This window comes from Sinocyclocheilus rhinocerous, unplaced genomic scaffold (genome assembly GCF_001515625.1).
Source record: "Sinocyclocheilus rhinocerous isolate Xijiao unplaced genomic scaffold, SAMN03320098_v1.1 scaffold395, whole genome shotgun sequence".
NCBI classification, from domain to species: Eukaryota; Metazoa; Chordata; class Actinopteri; order Cypriniformes; family Cyprinidae; genus Sinocyclocheilus; species Sinocyclocheilus rhinocerous.
This window is the reverse complement of record NW_015660890.1, coordinates 1,320,617-1,347,265: the sequence shown is the minus strand read 5'-3', so window position 1 is coordinate 1,347,265 and position 26,649 is coordinate 1,320,617. Positions and strand designations below refer to the sequence as shown.

General features: G+C 36.5%; 4 protein-coding genes across 11 annotated transcripts in view; 2 read left to right on the top strand and 2 right to left on the bottom strand.

Moving 5' to 3' along the window:
- Positions 1–1,211, top strand: part of LOC107725893 (unique cartilage matrix-associated protein-like) — a 3,009-nt gene extending 1,798 nt beyond the window's left edge. The window contains exons 4-5 of the mRNA XM_016535310.1: positions 133–163; positions 1,148–1,211. Of these exons, the coding sequence (XP_016390796.1) occupies positions 133–163; positions 1,148–1,211 (95 nt within the window). The remainder of the gene's footprint in view (positions 1–132; positions 164–1,147) is intronic.
- A 2,372-nt stretch (positions 1,212–3,583) lies between these two features.
- On the bottom strand, positions 3,584–12,999 carry LOC107726070 (protein MCM10 homolog). Of its 2 annotated transcripts, none has more exons than XM_016535544.1 (18): positions 12,885–12,999; positions 12,051–12,284; positions 11,704–11,949; positions 11,413–11,611; positions 10,681–10,846; positions 10,430–10,597; positions 9,514–9,630; positions 9,235–9,428; positions 9,075–9,145; positions 8,884–8,997; positions 7,509–7,626; positions 7,069–7,282; positions 6,273–6,405; positions 6,048–6,184; positions 5,686–5,799; positions 5,136–5,281; positions 4,946–4,988; positions 3,584–3,983 (listed from the first exon to the last, which is right to left on the bottom strand). In XM_016535544.1, exons 1-18 carry the CDS (start codon positions 12,889–12,891, stop codon positions 3,900–3,902), a joined length of 2,505 nt encoding a protein of 834 aa, XP_016391030.1. In that variant the 5' UTR covers positions 12,892–12,999; the 3' UTR covers positions 3,584–3,899. The 2 variants fall into 2 exon arrangements, with proteins under 2 accessions (XP_016391030.1, XP_016391031.1); XM_016535545.1 differs by having other exon boundaries at positions 12,051–12,278.
- A 1,865-nt stretch (positions 13,000–14,864) lies between these two features.
- Positions 14,865–26,649, bottom strand: part of LOC107726016 (ADP-sugar pyrophosphatase-like) — a 76,851-nt gene continuing 65,066 nt past the window's right edge. The window contains exons 1-10 of one of the 3 annotated variants that reach the window (XM_016535475.1): positions 19,039–19,061; positions 17,525–17,625; positions 17,155–17,222; positions 16,919–16,971; positions 16,724–16,831; positions 16,099–16,194; positions 15,913–16,014; positions 15,774–15,782; positions 15,648–15,701; positions 14,865–15,549 (exon numbers count right to left, since the gene is read on the bottom strand). In XM_016535475.1, coding sequence (XP_016390961.1) covers positions 15,440–15,549; positions 15,648–15,701; positions 15,774–15,782; positions 15,913–16,014; positions 16,099–16,194; positions 16,724–16,831; positions 16,919–16,971; positions 17,155–17,222; positions 17,525–17,575 — 651 coding nt within the window. In that variant the 5' untranslated portion in view covers positions 17,576–17,625; positions 19,039–19,061 and the 3' untranslated portion in view covers positions 14,865–15,439. Of the gene's footprint in view, positions 15,550–15,647; positions 15,702–15,773; positions 15,783–15,912; positions 16,015–16,098; positions 16,195–16,723; positions 16,832–16,918; positions 16,972–17,154; positions 17,223–17,524; positions 17,626–17,762; positions 17,976–19,038; positions 19,062–26,649 lie in introns of those variants that run through there. The other 2 variants (XM_016535473.1, XM_016535474.1) reach the window with 2 other exon arrangements.
- Positions 18,041–21,959, top strand: LOC107726014 (cell division cycle protein 123 homolog). 5 transcript variants are annotated; one of them, XM_016535472.1, is made up of 13 exons: positions 18,041–18,186; positions 18,453–18,524; positions 18,620–18,680; positions 18,771–18,803; positions 18,888–18,983; positions 19,071–19,177; positions 19,307–19,355; positions 19,962–20,037; positions 20,171–20,293; positions 20,388–20,416; positions 20,575–20,703; positions 20,823–20,960; positions 21,729–21,959. In XM_016535472.1, the coding sequence occupies exons 1-13, from the start codon at positions 18,113–18,115 to the stop codon at positions 21,774–21,776; spliced, it is 1,035 nt and encodes a 344-aa protein (XP_016390958.1). In that variant the 5' UTR covers positions 18,041–18,112; the 3' UTR covers positions 21,777–21,959. The 5 variants fall into 5 exon arrangements, with proteins under 5 accessions (XP_016390958.1, XP_016390957.1, XP_016390954.1 ...); XM_016535471.1 differs by having other exon boundaries at positions 21,726–21,959; XM_016535468.1 differs by having other exon boundaries at positions 20,823–21,024.

Sequence of the window (26,649 nt, the reverse complement as noted above, 5' to 3'; positions counted from 1 at the left end):
AAAAAAAAAACCCCCCCTAAAAAAAAAAAAAAAAAAAAAAAAAAAAAAAAAAAAAAGCTAGATGTACATCATGTAAACCTACATTATATTTCTTAAGCCCACTTAACTTTTTTTTTTTTTTATATATTGAAGAATATACAGTTCTTTATGGAAGCTTATTTCTGCCATGGGCCAAAAACATAAAAAAAGGTAATTATGAGTTTTCATCTATTACTTTTTTCTCTCAATTCTAGGAGAAAAAGGTCAAAATTAATAAATAAAAAATTCAGAATTCTGATTCTTTTCTGACAATTCTGAGTTTATACAAAAGAGTTTGGACTTTTCTTCTTAACTCAGAGTTTACATCTCACAATTTTTTTTCTGCAATGAAATAAATCTTTTAAAAAGGTTAAGAACTTTTCTCACAATTCTAACTTCTCACAACAGTGAGTTTATCTCACAATTTTGACTTTTTTTCCTCAGAATTTACATCTCTTTTTTCCTCAGAATTAAGAAAAAACATTTACATCTCGCAGTTCTGAGTTTATATCCCAATTCTGTGATTTTTTCCCTCAGAATTTATATAAAATCTAATTTGTGACAAAAAACGTCAGAATTGTGAGATAAAGAGTCACAACCTTGTCACACCTTTTTTAATTTTTTGTCTAGAGTCACGAAATTACAAAAAAAACAGCTATTTGAATTTATTCACTAAGAAAAATGTTTGAATATTATCTTGGACAGTGGGAGGCTCGGAGTCAAAAACATTGGGCTAGAAGGTCCAACAGGACAATATGGAGCAGTATTCTCTCTCCTACAGACACACACACACTTATGGACACTGCATCAGGCCGTCCTTTACCCTGCCAGCCTACGATTGCAGCAATGAAGGCATGGAAAAGTTTTACTGAAGTGTATTTTAAATTGTCAGCAGTGTGTGTGTGTGTGATGGTGCAGGAGCAGACACTGCAGGTTGGAGTTAAAGCAGTTGGGGCTCGAGACTGGAATGTGCAGACATAAGCTAAACTAACCTCCCTCACGATGGAGAAAGAAAGAGAGCGAGCGAAATCTAGATTATTTTTGGCACCCAATTTGCTCAAATCTGTGAGCTGCTGTCAGCTGGTTTATAGGAGTGTGTGTCACCCTTAAACCTGTTTATGTTGTACAGTCTGGAGCTTTTGAGGACGTCTCCTGAGAGAGCAACCGGAAAAAGTGCAGGATTGCAAGGATAGTAGATGCTTAACTGCTCATGTATATTTGTTTCATGAAATCCCAAAGCAATTGCACCCGATATTTTATAACTCCGACTGGATTCGTCTGAAAGAAGAAAGTCATATACACCTAGGATGCATCAGGGGTGAGTAAAACGCAGCCTAATTTTCATTTTGGGGCGAACTAACCCTTTAAAAGGAATAGTTCACCCAAAAAGGAAAATTTGCTCTCCCTCAGGCCATCCAAGATGTAAATGAGTTTGTTTCTTCACCGAAACAGATTTGGAGAAATGTCGCCTTACATCACTTGCACACATATGGATCCTCTGCAGTGAATGGGTGCCGTCAGAATGAGAGTTCAAACAGCTGATAAAAACATCACAATACAAATCCACGTGACTTATAGTCCATCAGTTAATGTCTTGTGAAACGAAAAGCTGCCAGTTTGCAAGAAACAATCCATTTCTAACAGGTTTTTTAACAGTTTAACTGGTTTTAATAATGCGTTCTTTAGTGAAAGTGTCCATTCCTTGTTGTCCTCTCACAACATCAAAATCCACCAACATATTTGTTTAGAAAGGTTTATTTCTCTCCTGATCCAGACAAGATGGCTTTTTCATTGGACAAAGTAATATTATGCACTCATATTTCAGCCAGAAACCAACAGTTTGAAGACAAAAACTTCATTCTTAATGAAGGATTTGTTTCTTACAAACATGCAGCTTTCTGTTTCACAAGATGTTAATTGATGGACTGGAGTTGAGTGGATTACTTTTATTGTGATGTTTTTATCAGCTGTTTGGACTCTCATTCTGACGGCACCCATTCACTGCAGAGAATCCATTGGTGAGCAAGTGCTAATGCTAAATTTCTCCAAATCTGTTCTGATGAAGAAACAAACTCATCTACATCTTGAATGGCATGACAGAGAGTGAATTTTCAGCAATTTGCCATTGAGTGAGCCATTCCTTTAAAAAATGGTTACCTTTTGTCATGTAATATATAAAATCTTTGAGAAATTGATCCAGTGCCAGCTGCTGTCTGTCTTTGTATCAACAGAACAGTACGAGAGGACCAGAGAGAAGAATGAGCAGTGGAGAGAATTCCACTATGATGGGCAACACCCACGATACCCTCACCACCGCCACTATGTCTGAGCACATATGAGCCCGTGCAATGCCTCAGAAAGTGGATTTTTGAGGGATAATTTCATGACATTATAAAAATATTCACAACATTTAAGCACTTATAGATTTAAAGCTTTTAATACATGTATAATAAAAGGGTTTGTGTGTTTGGAACGTGACTGCCCCCCCGTTCTAATTGCTTATCTTTACTCTATTATTGGACTCTTTATCAAAACATTCATTAGTTTGTGATTTTAACCTGTTTTCCAAATATTCACAACATTTAAGCACTTATAGATTTAAAGCTTTTAATACATGTATAATAAAAGGGTTTGTGTGTTTGGAACGTGACTGCCCACCCCCGTTCTAATTGCTTATCTTTACTCTATTATTGGACTCTTTATCAAAACATTCATTAGTTTGTGATTTTAAGCTGTTTTCCACGAGCAACTCCTTATTTCCTTCTTCGGTAATTACATTCAGCTGTCATCTGACCTCTCTTTTTAATAACTTTCAATCTGTACTCTTGAGTGACTAAAGCTTCTTTGATTTTCCACATTAGTGAGGATTCGATATAAAACATACCCACCAGAATCATAAAAAAGAGAAAGCCAATAAAAGAAAAAATGCAAAATACTCAACTTTTGCCTATATTGCAACATCTTGCAAACTCATAAATACGGTGTATATATAGTAAAAAAGCCCAGGTTTGTGCGCCTTATAGACGGGATAATAATTCCAAGGAAGTATTTGCTGGCAACGGAGTGACATTCCTGTGCTGAGAGCTTAGACAGATGGGAAAATGAGGGAGAAAGAATCAAGTGGAAAGAACGATTTATCGACCTTCCTGAGCCTCAGTGCCGCTAACCGAATCTTACATGCACCTGACTGACAGGAGAACGACTTCCTGCCACTCCTACTGCTTAAAGAGGAGCACACAGGGGTAATAAAGTTTAAAATATCACTGCGTGCTGGGAGACGGACAAGATTTAGCATGTGTGCCAGTCCCTCCAGTCAAATCAATAGGAGAACGTTCACAGAAAGTCTATAAAACATTGCAAGCTCACTCAGTATTGTTTAATTCAGTTGTGCTTGACATGGTTGATATAAAAGTTGCCCCTGACTGACAGGAGAACGACTCCCTGCCACTCCTACTGCTTAAAGAGGAGCACACAGGGGTAATAAAGTTTAAAATATCACTGCGTGCTGGGAGACGGACAAGATGTAGCATGTGTGCCAGTCCCTCCAGTCAAATCAATAAGAGAACGTTCACAGAAAGTCTATAAAACATTGCAAGCTCACTCAGTATTGTTTAATTCAGGTGTGCTTGACATGGTTGATATAAAAGTTCACAATTAAAATAATAACAGAACATAAGAATATTTACATTTAAAAAGGCTTGATAGTTTATCTTAAAACAACATAGATAGACAACAGACAAACATTAAGGTACTAAAAACAGATTGACCAACACAAATGTAATGCTGATGCCCCTTCACTCTCACTTTCTGATTATGAAGACACAGAAGCCTCCTCTTCTGAGTGAGACTGGGCTCAGGCCACACACACGGGACAGCTGACTCTACTTTAAACTGCTGAGGAATTTGGGCTGTTCCTCTCCGCGTGGCAACAGTAGCTCCCCTCCTATTTTGGGTCCCTTTTTCTCCTGTGAAAATGAGAGACAGGTCAAAACTGGAGCTAGTTACCAAATACACGCTCGTATAATTATGCCATTGAAAGACATAATACAAATTGTAATAAATACATTCGAAATACACTAATAAATTCTTGAATAACTGATGACATAATTAACAAAAAATGTAATGGAAAAAAAAAATAATTATAAAATAATGCAGCCACACTGGGAAGTGGAGCGTATATTTTGCCTGTGTGTGTATGTATGTATATATATATATATATGAAACTTGTAACAATTCGGACAGAATGCGGCAAAGTGATATTCAACTTGGTCATGTTCAACAAGCCTGGAACTACTTCATATCTGCAGTGTGTGGAACGACATGAGGGTGAGTAATTAATAACAGAATTTTCATTTTTGGGTGAACTTTCCCTGTAATTGCAACAAACTCAAGTTAAGTCACCTTTATTTATATAATAAAGATTGTTTAAAAGCAGCTTTATAGGGATAAACAAGAAAATAATGATTCAAAGATGCAAACAAATTAGGGCTGCATCAATGTGAAAGCACGCACGTGATGGAGATTTACCGCTGATTACAGAACCGGCTTTTCTGACAAGATGCGCGTTAAATATCGCATGCGATTTATCGTGCATCCCTAAAACAAATCAATTGTGCTGTAAAGCAGCTCTAAAAAGACTGAAATAAGTACTAAAACTACTCCAGCTAAAACTGAATAAAAATATATATAAAAAAATGGACAAAAGCACAAAATCAAACTTAAAAAAAACAATAAAAGGCCAACTCAAAATATTAATGTACTACAACAGTACATAACACTAAAATAATACAGCAAAGCTGTGGAGTTTTAGAACATTTAATTAATTCAGTTGTAACTTGTCAAACAATCAGAATCAAGGAGTCACAATTAAATAAATAAAAATAAGTAAAAACAAAAACAGTAAAAAAATAATAATTTGAAACTGTACCTTTAACATGCCATCTCTCTCCCACTTAAAAAGTCCACAATGGCTAAAATGGAAAGTGAAATTTATGTTATTACAACATGCAATAACAAATATTAATCTAACAGTTAAGTATTAAACTGCCAGTATGTTATCAAACGTCTTTTATAAAATGTAACACATAAATAATAAAGGTACTGCCGCGTCCCCTCACCTGCAGGCTCCATGTGGCATCCGTGCCAGGCAGATCTTTCTCTGACCGCAGGGGCATTTAAAGAAGCGTTTGACGGCGTCATGCCAATGGTAGTCGTGTTTCTCTTCCACACAGCGGTCCGCTGGTTTAAAGTGGGTGTACTTACACTGCGGGGCGAAAGGGGCTCATGAACGAAACCGCATAAACAGGCCGAGATTTACAGGTGTAATCAGTCCGAAACCACATAATTGTCTAATTAGCATCTAGAGAGGTTTGTTTGCCTTTCGTTCCTCTTGAACAACATTTATTGAAGTATTATGTCACAAATCATGTTCAAAATTGGTTCGTCATTATGACTTGCTGTGAATAAATACTGATTAGCTACTAATGATGCAGGAGAAATCGTTCTGTTTTCATGAGGACTTGAATGAGACGCACTGTAGGGATTTTCAAGTGGACCACTTGAAATTCAAAATGCATCCAGTGCTTTTTCTGACCCATGTTTTGCACTGGATTACTTGGCATAAAGGACAGATGCTGAATCTCTTTAGTTGCAAATTTGTTGACTTACAGTTTTGCAGGTGACGGCTCGACACTTCATCTCCCTGATGCTCTTCATCTTCTCCTCCATCTTCTCTTTTTGCACCAGCGGCTCAAAATACTCCTGCATGGCCCGCTCCTCAATCTAGATGCAAGATATTTTGTCAAACATGCAAGCACACGCCAATGGGACATGGCTTCCATCATTTTATATCGCATGTGGCAAAAGAAACACTACAGAATCCAAATCAAATAAAGCCATCTGGACAGATCACGCCGAACGCTTTCAAAACAACCGCAAGCTCCGCCCACCCACTGTGACATCATCATATATAAACACACTGACATTCATATCAAAACACACATGCACTAATGTTCAGCCAAAACACACACCTCTCCCATCATCCACGAGTTTGAGGACTTGGCGTTGAGGATGCGCTGAAACTCCTCCGATTGGATGTACTCTAGCTGTTCCCGCCTCTTTTTCTGAGCTGGCTCCTCCTCCTCACCAGTTGAATTTTCATCTGACACTGCAGATGGGTTTTTAGCAGAATGAGTGCCACAGAGAAAAACAAACAAGCAAACAGTGAATCATAAAACTGATATGAATATCTATACCTTTAGGTGTGGAGAGATTTCGCTCTACTCGATCTGCGATGTCATCGCTGTTGGCTCGCTTGCGTTTTACAGCATTCGGGTCGTCTTTAACCATGACTGAGCCTTTAGCTTGGAGTTTCCTCACTGCCGCCAACTAAGCAATAAACAATATTATAAACATTTTTATAAATAAACAATATGATAAACAAATTCAATGTTTGTGCTAGAATTCTTCCTGAAAGCATCAATTAGATCGAGGGTTTTCAAACTAGGGACCCAGAGGGGGCTGCAAGGTATTGCTGGGGGTCCGTGGAAAATTATAATAAAGTATAAAAACACAAACAACTCTAGTGACAGCTTTTGTATTTAAGAGAAAATTAAAAGATGCATTGCAGCATAGTTTATTCTTATTGTCATTTTTTATACAAAATAAGAAATGTAAAAATATTTAGTTTAAATATTAAATATACACATATATATATATTCAAATATATACATATAAATGAAAATTAATAACAAAATTATTCATAATTTTTTTAAAGTACAAATGTCTTTAATTTTGAATTTATTTAAAAACTATTAATATAAGACATTAAAAACTTGTAATGTTAATTAACTTAAACCTATTTAATTTAAGTTGTTTTTAATTTAGTAAATAGTTAATCAAATGTTTTTACTTTTTATTAGTAACATTTTTACTTTACATAAAATTCCAGTTAGAAGGAAAAAAAACAAACAAACAAAAACACTACAACAAAATGTTCCGGAATTTAAAATATTCTTTAACAAATGATGGAGCACTTTCCCGAAACAGTACCTTTGCGGCTGAGAGGCCCTTTGATGAAGGTGCAGACAGATCAAGGAAGATGTCCTCTCCTTCTGAAAAGCCACGGCCCAGTGTGGGCACAGGTGGGCCTGAGAGACGGGACGTGAGGCCAGGCGACCCTTTCGGAACCTCCGAGGCAGCTTTCGGGGAGAGCAAGGGACCCCTGCTTGCATTCGGCCAGGAGGGAGCACTACTCTGGAGAACCCTGGGTAGAGAAGAGTTCATATTTATAGTACATATACTACAGGGACAGGTTAAATGTCTTCTTGATCATAAGCACAAAGGATTTGCAGTTTACAGAAGTTAGAGCCTATAAATCACCCCAAAAACTCAATACTGAAACACTAAACAATGTATTAGCTTCCAAATGTAATGCAAAACAAATACAATCAGTAGTTAAAGCAACATTAATTAGAACAAACGCCTCTCGCCTCTTCTGAATCTCTTCCGCCCTCTTCTTTCGAGCCAACATTCTCTGCTGATGCTCTTCTTTCTGCTGCTTGAGAAGGTCAGACGCAGATATAGACTGAACTGAAGATCCTGCAACAGCTAAATTAAATAAAGGCAAGTTGGAGATTAAATTGGCATGGTTATTAGTAGAGGTCGACCGATAGTGGATTTTACCGATACCGATAGCTAGGTTGGACCACACTGGCCGATACCGATTAATCAACCGATAGTTTTTAAAATGGTAAACGAAAACTAAAACAGCACTTTACTATTTTTAAAAAAGCAGTAGCAGAAAGAGAAAGTGCGATCTGTATTACAGCTCTCTATATGAAGCATAAAGACTGTATTAGAGCCACAGAAAGAGCACAATACATAATTTATAGCCTAGGGTGAAGTCATTACGTACATTAACAATGATTTGGGATAAATATAATGTAATTTAATGGTAAACTATGTGAATGTAATTTAATGGAAAACTATGTGAATGGTGCTCTGTTCCGCGGCAGGATGTGCTGTTAGTGATTTCCGCCTCTAGAGGCCACTCTCGTACTGTATAATGGCAGCGGACCCTTCTCAGCCACTCCAGCAACGGACGCAACCCGGAAAACTATCGGCATTGATTTTTGCCGACAACCGATAGTTCTGCCAATCAACTATCGGTGCCGATTAATCGGCAAAACCAATGAATCGGTCGACCTCTAGTTATTAGTATGCACTGAGGCCATACACAGGGTTTTTCTCTTGGTTTTATGAAGGTACAACAGAGAGTTCGTGCAGAAAACACTTGTCTTGGTTTCCAGCGGAAATGTCTGAAGATTTTTTAAATAAAGATACATTTGCTTGAAAAGCAAAATGACAAAAATAAAAAATAGGAAGTCTTGTTTTGTTTTCTAAAAAATCTACTTTTTTCAAAGGGAAAACAGGTTTTTATACACATCTATCTTTAATGCCATTACTTTACAAAGACTTTCAGCTCTGATTTAGTACCTTTTTAGGCCTTAATTTGTATAACTCATAGACCCACAGAAACTCTGCTTATATTCCAGTGACAAATGTGCTTGCTTTTGGTTTATTTCTTTGGATGAAAATTGTGGGGCGGCATTTGGCAGACATCTGCTGGCCCAAAACAGTACTGCAGCATCAGAGAACATTCATAGTTAATAGGAGAGCAACCAGTAGCGCTCAAATTACATAAAACGCATGAAAACCAACAGTGTTTGATGTCAAATCTAGCGTGATGGCCTATGGTTTGAATATGCACAAGCGTAAATGAGATTTGAAGTTATCTTACAGGTTTGGAACAACATAAGGGTGAGTAAAGTCAATTTTATTGATGAATTATCCCTTTAAAATGACCTGTATTCTTGGCTTGTCCTAAGTGTTTCTTAATATGAAGCGCTCCAGGCGTCGGCATAGACATCAGGCCTTTGAAGTCATCTGAACAGCCTGACACCTTACCTGAATTCAGAACTACATGAAGTAAGACTTGATTAGACAACATGAACACCAGCACATTTGGAAAAAAAAAAAGTACTAAACAAGTTTACCAAGTTTCTTAGTTGGGATGGAAGCCAAAACAGACTGTATAGTGGGTTGTTTCTTTGGCTGTGGGGCAGACCTGTCGAAATAAAAGATTCATGCAATAATTGTAGGGTTTGGGTGGATTTAAAGGGAGGTGACGGTCATAAAAAGAGGCAGTGAACTCACATTGAGGGCGCAGAGGCGAGCGAGGACATGCCCCCATAGTGGAAATCAGATTGGCACAGGCGCTCCCTCAAACTGCCCCGCCCCCTTCCTTTGCCAGGGGCGGAGCCTGTGAAGCTGGACTGAAGCTCCGATCTCTTCGAGCTCATTTTCTTGTACTGGGCTTTAACGTGATACTGGCAGTACTGGCATTCAAACTGTTCAAGCAAACAGTAATAATTAATTGGCTGACTGTGAATTACTGCAGTAAAGCATGATGTTTGGACATGTTTGGAGACTCACCAGGTTGACTAGCTGAGTGCAAGAGTCTCCGTTCTTCTTTTTAGCCTTGCAAGTGCCGAAGTCCATGGCTTCTCCCATTATAAGGACCTTCTGTGGGTGATCCACTGTCAGGCAGAGCTGGAGAAACATGACATGAACAGGAAATGTTGTTCTCAACCTGTTTTACTTCTATCATTTGGATTTAAAAAGGGGTTATGTACGATAATTTTTTATTTATATACTGTTACTTTAGTATTATTTATATTTTATAATTGTATTTATTAACATTTGGAAACACCTTTTACTTTTATATTTTCATTTAAATTTAGTAACTTTGTCATGTACTTTTTTCCATTTTAATGAGCTTTTAAGGATATTTATATTTAAATTGATTGAATTGAATTTATTTTAATTGTAGTCATTTTAGTATGCCAACTTTAATTTATTCCAAAAACGGTCTTTAATATTTTTATTATTTATTTTAATTACCAAAAATGTAATAATAATCATTTTTTAATAATTTGCTATAACAACACTGGTATTCTTGCTTTATATTACAGTATAAGGGACTCTATATGACAGTTGTTGGAGGTAATACATTAAATAAGACTTGCTGACATAAGCCGAAAAAAGGAAAGATATCAGAGGTAGAAAAAGATATTATATTTTAACGAACAATTCAGGTAAAATGTTTTTCTGTGGAATAAGGTGCACAGCTGAATCTTTCACAGTAAGATCAGGAATTTAACAAAAGTAAAAAGGGTCAATTTTGACGTAATGTTTTTAAAAATAAATCAAGTTAACATTATTGTAACATTAAATTAGATATTATTTTAGTTCCAGTCAATCAATTATTAAGGACGCAAATAGTCCATTTTTAATTCTTATTGTATTTAAAGATAAAGCATTTGATATTGAGAGGTTTTATGAGACAAACCTCATTGGAACCATCCTTGTTCTTCATTGGATTGGGATTGAGGATGCCAATCACTGTCCCAGTGTCAGTCTTCCACAGATCTGTGTGAACAGACCCAAACAGGAAGAGAGACACATTCACTTCCAGATTATGAAGATCATTCAGCTTCCAAATGCTGAAGGTTTTCCCCTACAAAAAAAGAACAAGCATGTAGATGAATATACAATATTTAATATACAGAATATCAGATCTCGGAAATGATGGTCCCTTACATTGTTTTTGCTCTGTGGGGTGATTTTATTTATCACCACTGCAAAAGTGACCCAGTCACTGTCCTCTAAATTGTCCCTGGCCAGTCGATCAGGCAACTGAGAGAGCTTGATCAGTCTGCGGCTGGCCATTTTTTGCTCAATGTCTATGGAAGACAGACGTGGATTCCTACAGGGAAATATAACACACTGCGGTTTTTTTTTTTTTAAAGTAAGAGAAATAAATCTCAAATACATATTTAGACTCCTGGTCAAATGTCTGGAATAATTATGAAAGAAGTCTCTTATGCTCACCATGCCTGCATTTATTTGATGTAAAAACAGTAATATTGTGCAATTTTATTATAACTATTTTAATATATTTTAAAATAATTAATTCTGTGATGTCAAAGCTGAATTTTCAGCATCATTACTCCAGTCTTCAGTGTCATATGATCCTTAAGAAATCAATCGAATATGCTGATTTGCTGTTCAATTACTATCAATTATAGTACTTGATATAAACATTTAAAAGTTATTTTTGTGTAAACATGATAGTTTTCAGAATACTTTGAATAGAAAGTTCAAAAGAATAGCTTAAGCAGCAAAAACAGTTTTTAATATCGATAATAATGAGAAATGTTTCTTGAGCACCAAATCAGCATATTAGAATAACTAAACTTCAAAATTTACATTTATTTTCCATATAATTAAACCAATTAGAGGAATATTAATCATTTCAACAAGCCCACTGACCTAAGTCTAAGGCCTGAGAACTTCTCCACAGCAACCTCTTGACTGACAGATGAACGAGGCGTAGCCTGACACACAGTGGGAGGAGTCTTGAGAGGGGGCGGTGACTTTAAAGTGCTGTTTACTTTTGCACTGTCACTTATTGGCTGAGACTGGCAGTTGTTCATACTCTGGCCAATAGGAGTCTGCCTTTCTGAGGCGGCTTGTTTACCCAAAAAAATGTTTTATTAAAAGTTCATATGATTTTCATATATTTCTATTTTTGAAAGCAAAAAGAATCACTCCAGCATGCACCTGCTTTGGATTGGTGGGCCGTCCTCTGCTTGTTTTTCAGCTTTGCTGTGACATCTGATGGAGGAGAGCCATCGCTGTCCTGTCGTGTTGGTGGGGGAGTTTTCGAAACCCCCTGAGGTGGTGTTAAGGATTTAGTGCTGGTCTGTCTCTGGACGGAGGGTTTGTTTTCAGGCTGTGTGGTTTTCTGTGAGGCCTCCAGCTGCTGCTGTAGTTTTTGCATCTTCTGCTGCATTAATTTCAGCTCAGCTGGAAGACAAATACACTCATGATCAGCACACAACAACACACGCATAACCTGGCTGCACATTTATATGCACATATAGCCTAGAATAACTACAGAGCTTTACCCTCCAGATCTTCCTTTGACTTATTTAAGTCACTGTCCCCTTCAGCTGAGCTGGATTTCCCAGGTGCCACGTCGTCTTCCTCTTCCGGCTCAATATAGGGATCACCGTCATCATCCTCATCAAAGAGGTCATCTAGATTGTCACTGCCCTCTGCAGCGGCGGGAGTCTCCTGTTCCTGGCTCTCACTCTCCGCAAATAAAGACAGCAACATGTCCAGATTCTCCTCCTCTGATGTCAGAGACATGAACGCAGATTCATTTAACCGAATTACATAGTACAGTATTACTAAATGTTACAAAAGCTACATAGCATAAAATTATATGCTCATAGATATATACTATTACAGTATAATATATACTTCACTTTCAGCAAGTTTACAACATATAACATTTAGTAAGAATCAAATATAATATGCCATATAAATACATATAGAACAGTATAATACACATTGATTAAATATATCAGTATAATGTTGACTGTCGTGGACTATGCTACACACTTACTACTACACATGCACTACATATAAAATATATGATCAGATAAAGTACAGGAATATACTATAGTCAAAACTGTATGGCAAATAAGCAACTTCAGCATACAAAAGAACTTGTTGACAACGAAATCAGCACTAGACAAACTAAGCAATATATTCAACGTATTATATCATGATATACATTATGTAGTATTTAGTGATATGGCTAAATCAGACAAAGATATTTTGCTAGGTAACGGAGATTTAAACGTCTTGCTTCACCAGGAACTGTAGGAACTTACATTTCTCATCTAACTTAACTATGCCTGTATTCAACAGAGCAATAAACTCGCCTAGCTTACCTGTCATTTTTATTTCGATCGCTTTTATTAGCTATGTTTTTAAATGAAAGCGATTAAATATCTCTGTGCTGGATCAGACGTACAAGCTGTTGTTTCGATGTTGGCGCGAAAACATTTTAATATTCAGGACCCCGGAACTACGTCACTTTTCCGGGCGAACTTCGTGCCTGTCCATAACAAAATAATAATATTTCAGAAAAAGCTTGTACAGTCAAGGGTGTAACTTTGTTTTGAGAAGTGGGGGGGACACAAAATGGGGGCAATGTTTTCGATTTGAATCCCATTTCCTGCATTTACATGTAGGGACTATGGTGATACAAAATCCAGGAAATAATTAAGTTGATTATAATGAAAAATTCTGCCAAAAAGAATAGTAGGAAAATGCTGACAGAAAATGTGCAGTTTCAAATGGACTCATTTTCATGGTACACAGAATGTTCTACATCAGTGGTTCCCAAACTTTTCAGAGTGGAGTACCCCCTGAGGCATTTACCATCCTTCTGTGTACCCCCTCTCTTCCACTTAGACTGCACCCTTTCCATTAAAGGACCATATTTGCCCCCTAAATGAACTTTCCAGCGCATTTTTTATCTTTATAAATACAATATTAATAATGTTTTAAATTAAAAAAAAAAAAAGTTCAATAGAGTAAAATGCAATGAAGATAAAAAAGTGAAAAGTGACTCTTTTAAATACTAAAAGTGCCAGTAAGTGGCGGTAAGTCACTGTCTTAATGCGTGAGTCATTGAGTCATTCGTTCATTCAGTAAGGAAGCAAGTGGCTGTATTTATGAATGAATCATTGAATCAATGACTTTCACGAAAGATTCGTTCACGTAACACCGCAAAACTCAGCATTTTGTACGCGTACCCCCTCTGTCGCCTCACGTACCCCAGTTTGGGAACCACTGTTCTACATTAAATATTTAGCTAACAACAGTCTGAAGTTACCTAGCAACAGTGTATGTTAACGTTAGCTCAGTCAACATTAGGCTAACATCAACAGGTGTATGTAGGCAGAAAATATGCTTATCCTGACCTGAGCTAATTTACTGAATCAACCAACTCACATCTCCTTTCTTTCTTTTCATCCATGATGACATTAAAGTCATCTGTTGCGTCTTCTGGCATTTCATCGCTGACTGTGCCGCAATCGCGATACCAGTTCATTAGAACTTTCAGTGAGCTATTTTTAGAGTGTGCACGTGACTACGTTCCTGGACTCGGACGCGTGCGTCTGTGTCCTGCTCGGTCCTGCTCCTCCGTGACGATGATGGCGTGCGGTTAAAAAAATCATTACAGACGAATTTGAAAGTGTGGGGGACATAAATGGAATTTTGAAAAGTGGGGGGGACATGTCCCCCCTGTCCCCAGTGGAAATTACGCCCCTGTTAGAATAAAAATATATATATATATATATATATATTTTATACTTACTTTATTAACTTTTATTACATTTTCTGGTCTGGTCTATCGCAAAAACCTTTTAATCCACGCTTAATTTGTTCCAGTCAAAAATATTATTGTTTGTTCCTGAGGTGTGTTCTTGATAAAAGATTCCAAGGTTAATTTTTATTTCGATTTTGCTTTGATAGACTTGAGTGAAATTTCGATCTAAAATAATGAATCAAATTATTTGTTACTGTAAGCTACTATAAAGTCTACAAAAATACAAATACATTAAATATGTAGAATTAATTGTTAACCGTTAATACGTGTATAATTTAGATAACTATATTGAGTTGATTTTTTTATTCATTACATTAAATATAAATTAGCCTATAAATGTATAGAAATATACAAGAACTCAGCGCCAAGTTGTAAGATGTGCATTCGACCAATAAACCCAAGAAAGAAATCTAGAGTTGTGTTTGGCAATTTATTTGGATTACACTCTTATTAAATATGTGCACATATAAAGATCTATAGGAACAATAACAAGTTAGAACCACAAACAAATGCAAAAATTTAAACTGTCAAATTTATTAGATAAAAATTAATAGTTATCCAGGTACACAGCATTGTATATACATCCTCCAGCATAAACTGTAAAATTTTACAATTACCTGCGTATTGCAGTCCTGTAGACCCAATATATAATAATCTGCTACTGACCGTATGTGAATACATAGATACAGTACATCAAAAATACCCTTTTGAGTCAGTTTTACAAGATTTACTCCAAGTTCTGATCATAATACAAAGTACCTTTCCTATAGAGTCTTTTTGTGACACTTACTGTATGACCTATAAATAATTTTATTATCTTTTTTATGGATTTCTTTTGTTATTACAGGCCAACATGAGGACATACTCAAAAAATTCACAGAATAGACCTACACTTTTAGTTTGGTAAGTTCCTATATATTTAATAATGAATTGTAAAACTGTGCAAACACTGAATACCTCTTAATTAAATACTGTTAGTTTATTAGGAATGTTTAGGCAACCGTTGTAAAACAGTAAGGCCATGGTCAAGCACTGGTAGGTTTCATCACTCTGATGAGCTCACGACAGTCTGTCTTTAGTGTATTCCAGGTGACAGATTTGTGCATCTCACTGCTTCAGCACAGGCAACTCTCTGGGTTTAAAGAAGGCCTGCGACATTCCCATAGCATAAATATACACCTTAGAGTCCACCACTATTTTCTCCTTCTGCAGCAGCTCTATAAAAATAACAAGAAGTAACATCAAAGCAAAACCTAACATACTGAATAAAAATCATACTAAAAGTTAGATAGAATTCAGCAAAAAGATCACCCACCATCAATTTTTTGCTGAAATTCATCCAGAGGTAGAAGAAAAACCTCCACAAATTCTAAGAGACAAACATTAATATACTTTTAGGAAAAAGAAGAACAATGGTGACTTTTTGAAAACAAATACATACCTCCGTCACCTATACATGCACAATGGAGACAAAAGAAAAAGAAAGTTTTGCTTAGCATTTATTTAAAACACAATATGGACTTCTTCATTATTCTGCGATAAAATAATAATAAAGTGCTTCCTGATGCTTCTTCACTCACCCAGCTGCTGAGTGGGGTTTATATTTTCAAGGTCATCTCCATTGATATGTACCATCACCATCTGTGTGGTGCAGTTAGACAAGCCCGGGTCTAAACATGTGACTAAAAGACATGGGAATGAGACATTAAAATATTCAAATTTATATACATTTTGTCAGGTATCCACACACATTACAGCAGCTGTACCTGGAGTGATGCCCACCACCTCCCCTTTGTAACCCGTTTCCTCCTTTAGTTCTCTCAAAGCAGCAGTTTCAACGGTCTCGTTGTCATCTATCAGACCTGAAATATTCATGCACAGAGAATGATCAATAAATACAGTACACTGCATCATATTTGCAACCGGTTTCTTACTAATTTTGGGGTGCTGATTTAAAAATAGTGTGTTTTGCTCAAGCACATCACACTTTCTCACAAAATATGATGCATTTCGTAGCATTTTTACTTTTGACAACCATTTGTAAGGAGAAGAAGTTTCATATTATCCCTTAATCACCAGAAAAACTGGCACAAAGATATGATTCCCATCTTCCTCTGAGCCAGATTACGGTTTCTTTCATTCTCAGTTGATTATCAAATGTATGAATGATTCTGAAGACATTATTTTATGCCTAATCTTGATTTCCACTTTTCACTCTCTTCATTCTTATTTGGTGAAAAACTGTACGTGATGAAAGATTTTACTGATTTTTTTTAAACTTATAAATAAAATGTGGTAATATTTTTGTAAATCAGCAGATTTTTTTTTTCAAGATGCAGGGCTGTGCTATTATATGATATATATTATGTTATTTCATCATCAGACGCAGACCTGCAGGAAACTCCAGTGTGTTGCATCCCATGGGTGGACGAAACTGCTTCACCATTACAACACAGTCTTTATGAAGAGTCCTCTTCAGAAGGGCTATGATTGCTACACCTGAAAATGAATCCAAACATATGAATAATTACAGAGCATTAAAGCATAAAAATTGGCTCAAATAAGAGTGCACGAGACTGTACACACCATCGGCTGCGCTGTTAGCGACTCGGGTTGTTCTCTTTGCTGTTTCCCATGTTCTGAGGAGACAAAGTTTCACAAAAATATGCATACAGATCATTTCCTGAAGATTTTAATAAATAATCACACAAACAATGTTTTAGGTTGATTGGAAGCAACAATAAACAAGATCATTCCAATAAGTGGTATCATGTCCACTCAGTCCAGAGGTCAAAGGTCACACATCATTCACAGATCAATACCTGGTGCTTCCAGATGGATCCACATATGTGGTCTTCTCAAGTTTCACCCATTTTCCACTCGCTATCAGCTAAAAACACATTATTCATACGTTTACACTTCATAAGTTTGTACTTTAAGCACAACACATGAGAATTACATTACTTCAAAGGGACAGTTTGCACGAAAATGAACCTTCATGTTGTCCCTTTTGCGTATGATTTTATTTTTCTCTATGAACAACAAGCAATGCAATGGCATTTTGACAGTCTCAGGCATCATTCACTTCATGGAAAAATGCACTATAGCAAGAAACTCACAGGTTTGGATCAACATGAGGGCGAGGAAAGGATGACAGTATTTATGAACTATCACTTTAAGACAGATTCTTACCTCCTCTTTGATGACATGAGGTTCAGTGGTCGCTTTCTTCGGAGAGCTCATGTTGTGCAGGCGATCAGTGATGTTTAAGCTCTGGAACAGCTGTAGTAATTCTGCACGTACAACAGAAATGAAGTTACAGGGCGCATGATGTTTTCATAATGACCACAGTCTATTTAAGCTAGGCTAGTTAATACATAAAAAGTAGCGGGGGGTCATTCCAAGTCGTTTCAATCAGTGGAGAACGTACCTGAGAAATCAAAGTATGTCAAAAAAGTCACAAGTGATCTATCCAGTTGAGTTAGTTTTCTTTCAAGTAGTCACATGTTCAGTAAGTATCTACTTGTGTGCCGCTAAAACAGTTCCTCCCCTTTTTGTGCAGTGGATCGGGTTATCGTTGTATACGTTATATTTTCAATCTGGCCACTAATATTGAAGAAAAACTAATATAATTGACTAATATAAAACTTCCCTTGAAGTATTAAAATACAGATTAATTTCTAAACAAAGCACGGTTATAAACCGGAACTGTAGTTATTGGTACTATAGTTATGCCGGAATGTTTTTGAGGTTACGCAGATTGCCAGTGTTTTAGGCAGCATGAAGAAAGAGCAGGTTGTAAACTGTCAGTTTTCTGTTTGGTATCCTTCATTCAAGAAACACACTATTAAGAGGTAAGAGAGTTATCTGCACAGTCTGATAATATATAATGATCGGGAAAACTCAGCAAGTCCACAAAATCGTGCGTAAGCAATGCCATTATAATATAATTACATCACTGTACTATTTTTTTCTTACTATATAATCTCAGAGATTATAGGCATTGTTAAAGTACATTATATATAGGACAAATATTTTGAGATTATTTAGTTATCTGTGCTGTTAATATAGTTATGTCAGTGCTGTTGTAATTAAGTATGGTTATTTTCTCTTTTACCAGCTTGATTCTATCTATACCTCAAAATGTAATCGATTATTTATTAGATGACGGGACACTTGTGGTTTCTGGCAGGTGAGATTTTGGCAAAAGTTTGGTATTGAATAAATTCTAATTATTTCTGTTGTTGCCTGGTTATTGAATAAATATCTGATTGTTTCTGTTTATAGTGAGAACATCAATTCGCAAACACAGATCAATAACAGTGACTCGGATGAGGAGGACGTTCAGGTATGTGTGTGGTTGTGTGAAATACATTGATATCTCTTAAAACTCAACTCAACTCAACTATTTTCCTGATCTCATGCTTTTGGTTTCCAGTGGACTGATGATGAAACTACAACAGCCGTTACGGTGCGTCTTATTCCTCTCAGCCAATCAAAGCACAGCTGATGTCATACACTTGTGCAGGTACTAAATTGTGTGAATCTTCTTCAGGCCCCAGAATTCCCAGAGTTCAACATAAAGGTGCAAGAGGCAATAAACGTTCTAGGTGGGTGCGTCTTCCCAAAACTGAACTGGAGCGCCCCTCGGGTGAGAAGATTTTACTTACAATCGTAATTCATACACATGAATATATAATACTCACAATATCCTTCATCTTTATGTGTTCCTCCCCAGGATGCTAACTGGATTGCTCTGAACAGTTCTTTACAGTGTCAGAGTCTAAGCGACATCTTCCTCCTTTTCAAAAGTTCAGATTTTATAACGCATGACCTCACACAGTCGTAAGTATCCCGCACAAATGCTGATATTCTCAGTTCCCATCATGCTCTATGTGATTGGGGGGGGGTTCTTCTCAAGAAATTCAACAAAGCAGGTTGGTTGAAGTAATAATTTTGTACCTCCTTTGGCAGATTCCTCCACTGTAGTGATGATTCTCCAGACCCAACCATAAACTATGAGGTACAGAATCACAATAAAACAGCTAAACATACTTCAGATAATATAACCACAATATAATACAATATTAGACAATATATTACCAAACAAAAGTGCTGTTCTTTTGAACAATCAGAGAATCCTGAAAAAATATATTTTTTTCAATTACAATTACCACTAAAAATATTAAGCAGCAAAACTGTTTTCAACATTGATAATAATAATTCTTTCCTGAGCAGCAAATCAGCATATTAAAATGATTTATGAATGATCATGTGACACTGAAGACACTGAAGTAATAACTGCTGAAAATTGCATTTTAAAATGTATATAAATAGAAAAGAGTTATTTAGAATTTTAATAATATTTCACAATATTATAGTTTTGCTGTATTTTTTTTTTTTCAAATAAATGCAAAAGAGCATAAGAGACTTCTTTAAAAAAATAAAATGAAAAAATCTTACCGACCCCAAACTTTTGAGCAATAGTGTGTATATTATATTATATTATATTATATATTATTATGTCATAATGAAACCTAATGAATAACTCTTAAATATCTCCCAAATTAATAAAAAAAATATACTATTACATAATATGTTGTTTCTCTGTGGGACTCATTTTGTGCAGTTGGTGTTGAGAAAATGGAGCGAGCTTATTCCAGGAGCAGAATTTCGCTGCTTTGTGAAAGAAAACAAAGTAATTGGTATGAAAATTGTGCATTTTTTACCCTGATTTGTGAATGAATGTATTGTATTGTATTATATATGTAATGCCATGGAAGTATAACATTTCAAACAGTTTCTTTCTACATACTGAGATCAAGTCTGTTTTTTTAGCGATCAGTCAGAGAGATTACACCCAACATTACCAGCACATCGCCAAACAAGAGGCCAGCATCTCCTCCTCTATACTGGAATTCTTTAGTGATCACATCCAATACCAATTCCCAGACGAGGACTGTAAGTGCATCAATGTGAAGAGCAGAAAATATTTATCTTGTTTTTAAAAAGTTACATATGTGCGTTAATAATGTTCTTTCTTTGTTTTTTTTAGTCGTCTTGGACGTTTACAGAGATAGCTCAGTAAGTTTTTATGAATGCAAATTTCACATTTAAATGTCATTTACTGAATTGCAATGTATGGTACTAAATGTATCTCCAGCGCAAGCCTGTTGTTGTAAACAGGTTTGAGTTGAATCTTTAACAAGTATAAAAATAATTGCAAGTTTGTCTTTTTAAAGGGGCGTGTGTGGTTGATTGACTTCAACCCGTTTGGTGAAGTCACAGACTCTTTGCTTTTCACGTGGGAGGAGCTAACATTTGGCAAATATCTCACAGCCAGTCAAACGCAAGAAGACACAACACCGCAGGTAGTTCTTGAAAATGATACACATTTTACATCAAACCCTGTTCAAATGTATTGCACTGCCTGTATTTTAAAAGTAAAATGTGATGCTATATTAATGCCATGCATCTTGTATTTTATTAGGACGGACCTGCATTCCGTTACACTACCAGTGAAGTCACGGTGCAGCCCAGCCCATGTCTGTCCTACAGAATCCCACGAGACTTCCTGGACCTGACCACAGGGGAAGATGCCTATAAGCTCATTGATTTTCTTAAGCTGGTGAGTGAGATGGGGATGAGAACAACAGAGACGAGGACCTCTGTAGAAAAAGCAGAATGCAGTTGTCAGTCCTGTTTTAAAATGTAAACTATGAATATTTTCACACATACAGTAGTTCAGCATTCAATAACCCAAGTGAGTCACTTAAAGGAATAGTTCATCCAAAACTGAAAATTGGCTGAAAATGTACTCACCAGTCAGACCTTCCAGGATATAGAAGAGTTTTTCTTCACTGGAACAGATTTGGAGAAATGTAGCATTACATCACTTGCTCACCAATGGATCCTCTGCAGTGAATGGGTGCCGTCAGAATGAGAGTCCAAACAGCTGATAAAAATATCACAAGTCCTCTATCCATAATATTGCTTTCTCCAGTAAATAAAGACATCTCGTCTAAATCAGGAAAGAAATATGTACAGATCAACGATGGTCTAAAGTTAAAACATCTTAATGATGGATTTGTTTCTTACAAAGACGAAGCTTTTCACTTCACAAGATGTTAACCGATAGACTGGAGTGGTGTGGATTATTGTGATGTTTTTATCAGCTGTATGGACTCTGATTCTGACGGCACCCATTCACTGCAGAGGATCCATTGGTGAGTAAGTGATGTAATGCTACATTTCTCTAAATCTGTTTTGATTGATTTTCATTTTTAGGTGAACTATTCCTTTAAATATTACAAATTAAAACTAGAATTTTTACTTTGGCCAGTATTTCTGATTTTACACTTTTATTTATTTCCTTTCTCTGTAATTGCAGAAGAAGGGTCAGCAGGAAGAGGAGGAGTCTGATGAAGAAGGGGAGGAACCTTAGTAGGTTTACTTTAAATCCTGCTTGAATAGACCTGCCTGTATTTTTCAAGTGAATTGGAAGATCTTGATTGGCTACTTCAGGGTTCAAATTAAATTGAGGTACCAAACTTTGTAGAAAGCTCTCCTTGCTGTATATAATGGGATGTTTGATTACCAATAAAGCCCCTGTCAAATGCTCAGCTAATATACAAGATTCTGTGTTGCAGAAGACATTTTTATGTTATGAAGTAATAAAGTTTTAATAATAAAAAAAAATTTCTGTGTAAATTATACCATCTTAAAATGTATCTCCATATGACCAAACAAAATTTTTGTTTTCAACCGATTTTTCAGCATCCACGTGGGGGCGCCAAATACTAAATAACTTTGTGGACAGGAATAATCTGTAATAGGAATATATTTAAACTTTCTCTTAAATTTTACTTCAATTCCTAGGCCTTCAAAACGAATGGAATTTAATAAAATCTTATAAATTTGTATAGGGCATATACTACACATTTCTAATTCAGCTTTTTTTGCTCAGCTTTAAAATACTTTAATCTCAAGAAATTGTTGAGTAATTGCAACCTGTATAAAATAATTTTTAAAATCCTTATCTAGTAATCACAAACAACAGAAAATTTATTAAAAATACATGGAAATTAATTGGTCAAAAGATTTGGGAACCCTGTTAATTGCGGTCTTGATTTAAATACAGGAATACACAATATCCACAATATTTGTTAACACATTACAGTAAGGTTCTGTACATTAATGCTAGTTGATACAATAGATATAGCTGTTGATTAATGTTAAATTACACATACTAATACATTTTTAACACGTCAAGTTGTATAAATGAACATTAGTAAATCAATCATGAACTAACATAAATTTTACAATAAACAGTAGCATAATTATATATTACATTAACATTGACCTTAATTAGTAAATGCTGTTTGAAACATGTTCATTGTTTCTACTTGTGTGATTCTTAATGCATTAACTAAAGTTAACCAATTAAACCCTATTGTATATATCGTTACCGAATATTCTTTCTCCCCCAAAGTGCTCTCACTTTGGTGTATTTGCACTCAAATGAATGTAATCAATTCAAAAGGACAAACAAGATGTTCATTTGAATTCAGCTAGCAACAAATGAACAACTACCAGCGAGCCCTGCACATCAAGGTGTCTTCATTAGCACTTGTTTTTGTCCACGGTTGCTGGGTTTGCATTTTTTTGGGGGGGGTTAGTGGTGCCTGACTGTCAGATCAAACTGCTTAGATTTGCTGACTTTAAGAGCTGGTGAAGAGGACAAGAGAGAGAGACAGAATGCAAAGGGAGGGACAGATTTTCCAGAGCTGAGAAACTGCAGTGGTTTGCAGCTGGAATACTCATGAGCGATGGAGTACAGCAGAGCTGACTGATGCGCACACACACACACACACACACATTTTGTCCTCGCTGCTGACTGTATTGATAAATGTGAATGGCCTGCAGCCAATCTGACATCCACATCAGGCACATGTCAAGCAAGCTTTGGTCCTACTATTAAAACCTGCTCTCAAACATGCTTTTTAACCCTTAAATGTTGCTGTTTTATGTGGGATGAAGATATTTAAGGGACATTAGGTGAATGGGCCTAATTTTTGGAAAAAAATTGCAAAGGTTGTCCCTGTAAATACTTCAGTCACCACCTTTATCTTCACGTCACATGCTCACCTCAAGGTAAATGTTGTTATTTTGACTGTATAATTGTGTTAATTTGTATTATTTGAGTCTTGATGTGTTGTTTAATTGCAATACATTCATTTTAAGTGCACTTTATCGATAAACACAGACACTTTTAGAACTCTAAAGCTGGTTTGTGCGCTACTATCATCATTAGCCTGCTAATAGGTACCACCAGATGTAGCCAAAGTGTTATTTTACCTTGATTTTGCCTAAACTATTTTGACTGACTTTGTTGCTTTAAAATGCAGTAACTATTAACAATGATTAATATCTTCTTCTTCCGTGTTCCATAATGCATCTATATTGAAATGACCACTGTTTCATTTCCTACAGGGTACCCTGAGAATTTAGACTTTATTTAAAAAATTGTTCTGAACAGATACATGTCTTTTTCAGTTGGGCCTGAGCATGCTTTTGGTGCAATGCGAACAATTCACACAGCCACACGGTCTCTCCTCCTTTCCTCTACGCTCTTATATGGCAAGCCATTTTAACATTTATTTGTTGTTACTAGAACATATTTTTAAGGCAGCGGCTATTTGCACTAAGTGTAAATAGCGATAGATGCTATTTACACTAAGTGCAAATAGCATATTTTCTTAACGATAGATGCTATTACACTAAGTGAAAATAGCAGTATTTTTAGCGATATGCTATTTACACTAAGTGCAAACAGCGATAGAGGCTATTTACACTAAGTGCAAATAACTATAGATTCTATTTACACTGTTAAAATAGCAGGATTTTCTGCTATTTATACTACTTATTGCAAATATTGGTAATTATCTGCACCTCAGTATTGTAGTACATTATAAAACAGTATGCAATAACGTATTGAGTGTAAATTATAATTTTAATTCAAATTATTAAATGGATGCACCTTTGGGACATTAAAGCCCTCCCTACACCTACCCTAACCCTACCCGATACTTTTTCAACTTTTTGATTATTTCCTTCATTTTTATTGAAAATAAATGCCTTTCCGATGTGATATGAGATCTGAAAAGGGAGAAAAAAAGTTAGTCAAAAGGCAGGTTCGAACTCTGGTCGATCGCATCAGAAAGACTACGGTACGCGCTTAACCATTTACGCCACTAGAACTGCCGATTGGCGGCCGTCTTTTATAGCCCAATCACACATTTGTGGGTGAAGTTAGTGTAAATAGCCTCTGCCAACGAGGCGGGCTATTTGCACTTAGTGTAAATAGACACTCCATTTTTTTAAATACTAGAAAACAATCCACTACTATATTTTTCTGTTTCATTAACTATTCCTTAGATACTAGTACTTATTTCAATAGTGACTAGTCTCTATTAAACTCAATTTAACAAAGTCAATTTTATTTTTTGGCTCTTTCCACAATACACTTTTTTCCCCCACGTAGTCACTTGTCACTTACAGAATACTGATAACTAAGAAATGGTCAGTTAACCACTGATGTCACGTGGACTGTTTTGTCGATGTCCTTACTAGGTTTCTGAGCCTGGGGACATTGCAGTTAAATTGCTGCCTATGCAGGGTCAGAGAGCTCTCGGATTTCATCAAAAATATCTTAATTTGTGTTCCGAAGATGAACAAAGGTTTTACGGGTTTGGAACGACATGAGGGTGAGTAATTAATGACAGAATTTTTATTTTTGGGTGAACTATCCCTTTAAAGAATCAGTACTAGTATAACTGCAATAGGTACCAGTAGCAATTGGAATACTGTTTGGAATTTATTTCCAGTAACAGGTACATATTCACTTATCACAACTGGGAAAGTGGCTGGTAGCAAAGTTTGTAATTATGTTAAATGTATTTATTAAAAATACTAGTAAGTGCCCGTAAAAAAACGGATGCGTGTTAGTTAAATGTTAAGACGGCTTGCCATATTTCTCATGCATTTGCTCTTTGTCAGGTCGCGCGGTGAGGAGCAGAGTATCTTCCTCCTCCTCCTCATTCACTCACTCTCTCTCCTCATTGCCATAACAACGGATGCAGCGCATCAGTCCGCGCGGGATCAACGTTCAGCAGCCGCGCGGGGCGGAATAAACCCGTACCGGTGCCATTAAGACTCCGCAAAGGTGACACACGCACGCACGCGCCTCTCCGAACTATTTACGTCAAACTGTTTAAGCTGCTTGAGGGAGATCCTCACCGGGGTTATTCGGTAACGGTACAACCGGGGAAGGCGAGGGAAGAAGGAGAAGCAGAGAGCAGGAAGTGCAGCGTGGGAAAGCGGGGAAAATCTCCAGAGATCTCCAGCGCTCACTTCTCCATCTACGGTCCTCCCCGTTAAATTTTTTTTCCCGCCATGGCTCGGGAGAACGGAGAGGCCGGCGGGGATTGCTCGTGGAAGAAGCAGGTCGATGATATCAAGGAGATGTTTGAATTCAAAGAGGTGCTTGGGACGTGAGTAACTTTTGTTTTGGCTTTGACACGCGGCTGTAACCTAAAACAATGGCGAGAATTTGTCAGTTTCATCCTAGTTACCTAGTTAACTGCCGCTACTGAAATAAACATCTTAAACCAACTTAAATGGATACGCTGGTCTCCCAGGTTGGTCTGGTTTGCTGGTTTTACAGAGGTGTTAGCACACTTATTGGCTGGTTTCCCTCAGTTGAACACCAATTTGGCCAATTAAAAACCACTTAAAACCAATAGCCTAAATCGTCTTAGACTGGTTTATGATAGGCTATTGGTTTGAGCAGAGACTTCTGTCAAATTTATTTATTTATTGCCAAGCACCCTAGTTGTTTGGAATTTGCTTGGCGAGGTCATCAACATTAAAATACATAGACTACATAAATACATACATACACACACACAGATAAATCCAACTATACATATATGTCCTATCAATTATAAGGAGTGAAATGCAGATGCATAGAGACCAGAGGAATTAAGAGCATGAACAATCCTACAATAAGCACCCTTCAGAAAACGTGTAGACTTAGTTTTAAATTGCTCTAAGGCGTCTGCCTGAAGGAAGAGGCGTAAAGAGGTGTCTGGCTGGATGTAAGGGGTCTTTCAGGATTGTTAAAACTTTTTTTCTGCAAACGTGAGACATAGATCTCATCAATAGTGGGAAGATCACAACCAATAATTTTTGAAGCAGCCCGAGTAATATTACAAATCTGACTTCTCTGCTGAGCTGTGGAGCTACCAAACCACACT

Bases quoted from the DNA above. Each gene is read 5' to 3' on its own strand.
- LOC107726070 (XM_016535544.1), bottom strand. The intron at 11,612-11,703 runs GTGCATGCTGGA...TGGGTAAACAAG, and splicing joins GGCCCACCAATCCAAAGCAG to CCGCCTCAGAAAGGCAGACT. The intron at 7,283-7,508 runs GCGAGAGGCGTT...TTCTCTACCCAG, and splicing joins GCGGAAGAGATTCAGAAGAG to GGTTCTCCAGAGTAGTGCTC.
- LOC107726014 (XM_016535468.1), top strand. From the start codon at position 18,113: ATGAAGAAAGAGCAGGTTGTAAACTGTCAGTTTTCTGTTTGGTATCCT. The intron at 20,038-20,170 runs GTATGAAAATTG...CTGTTTTTTTAG, and splicing joins GAAAGAAAACAAAGTAATTG to CGATCAGTCAGAGAGATTAC. The intron at 20,417-20,574 runs GTAAGTTTTTAT...GTCTTTTTAAAG, and splicing joins ACGTTTACAGAGATAGCTCA to GGGCGTGTGTGGTTGATTGA.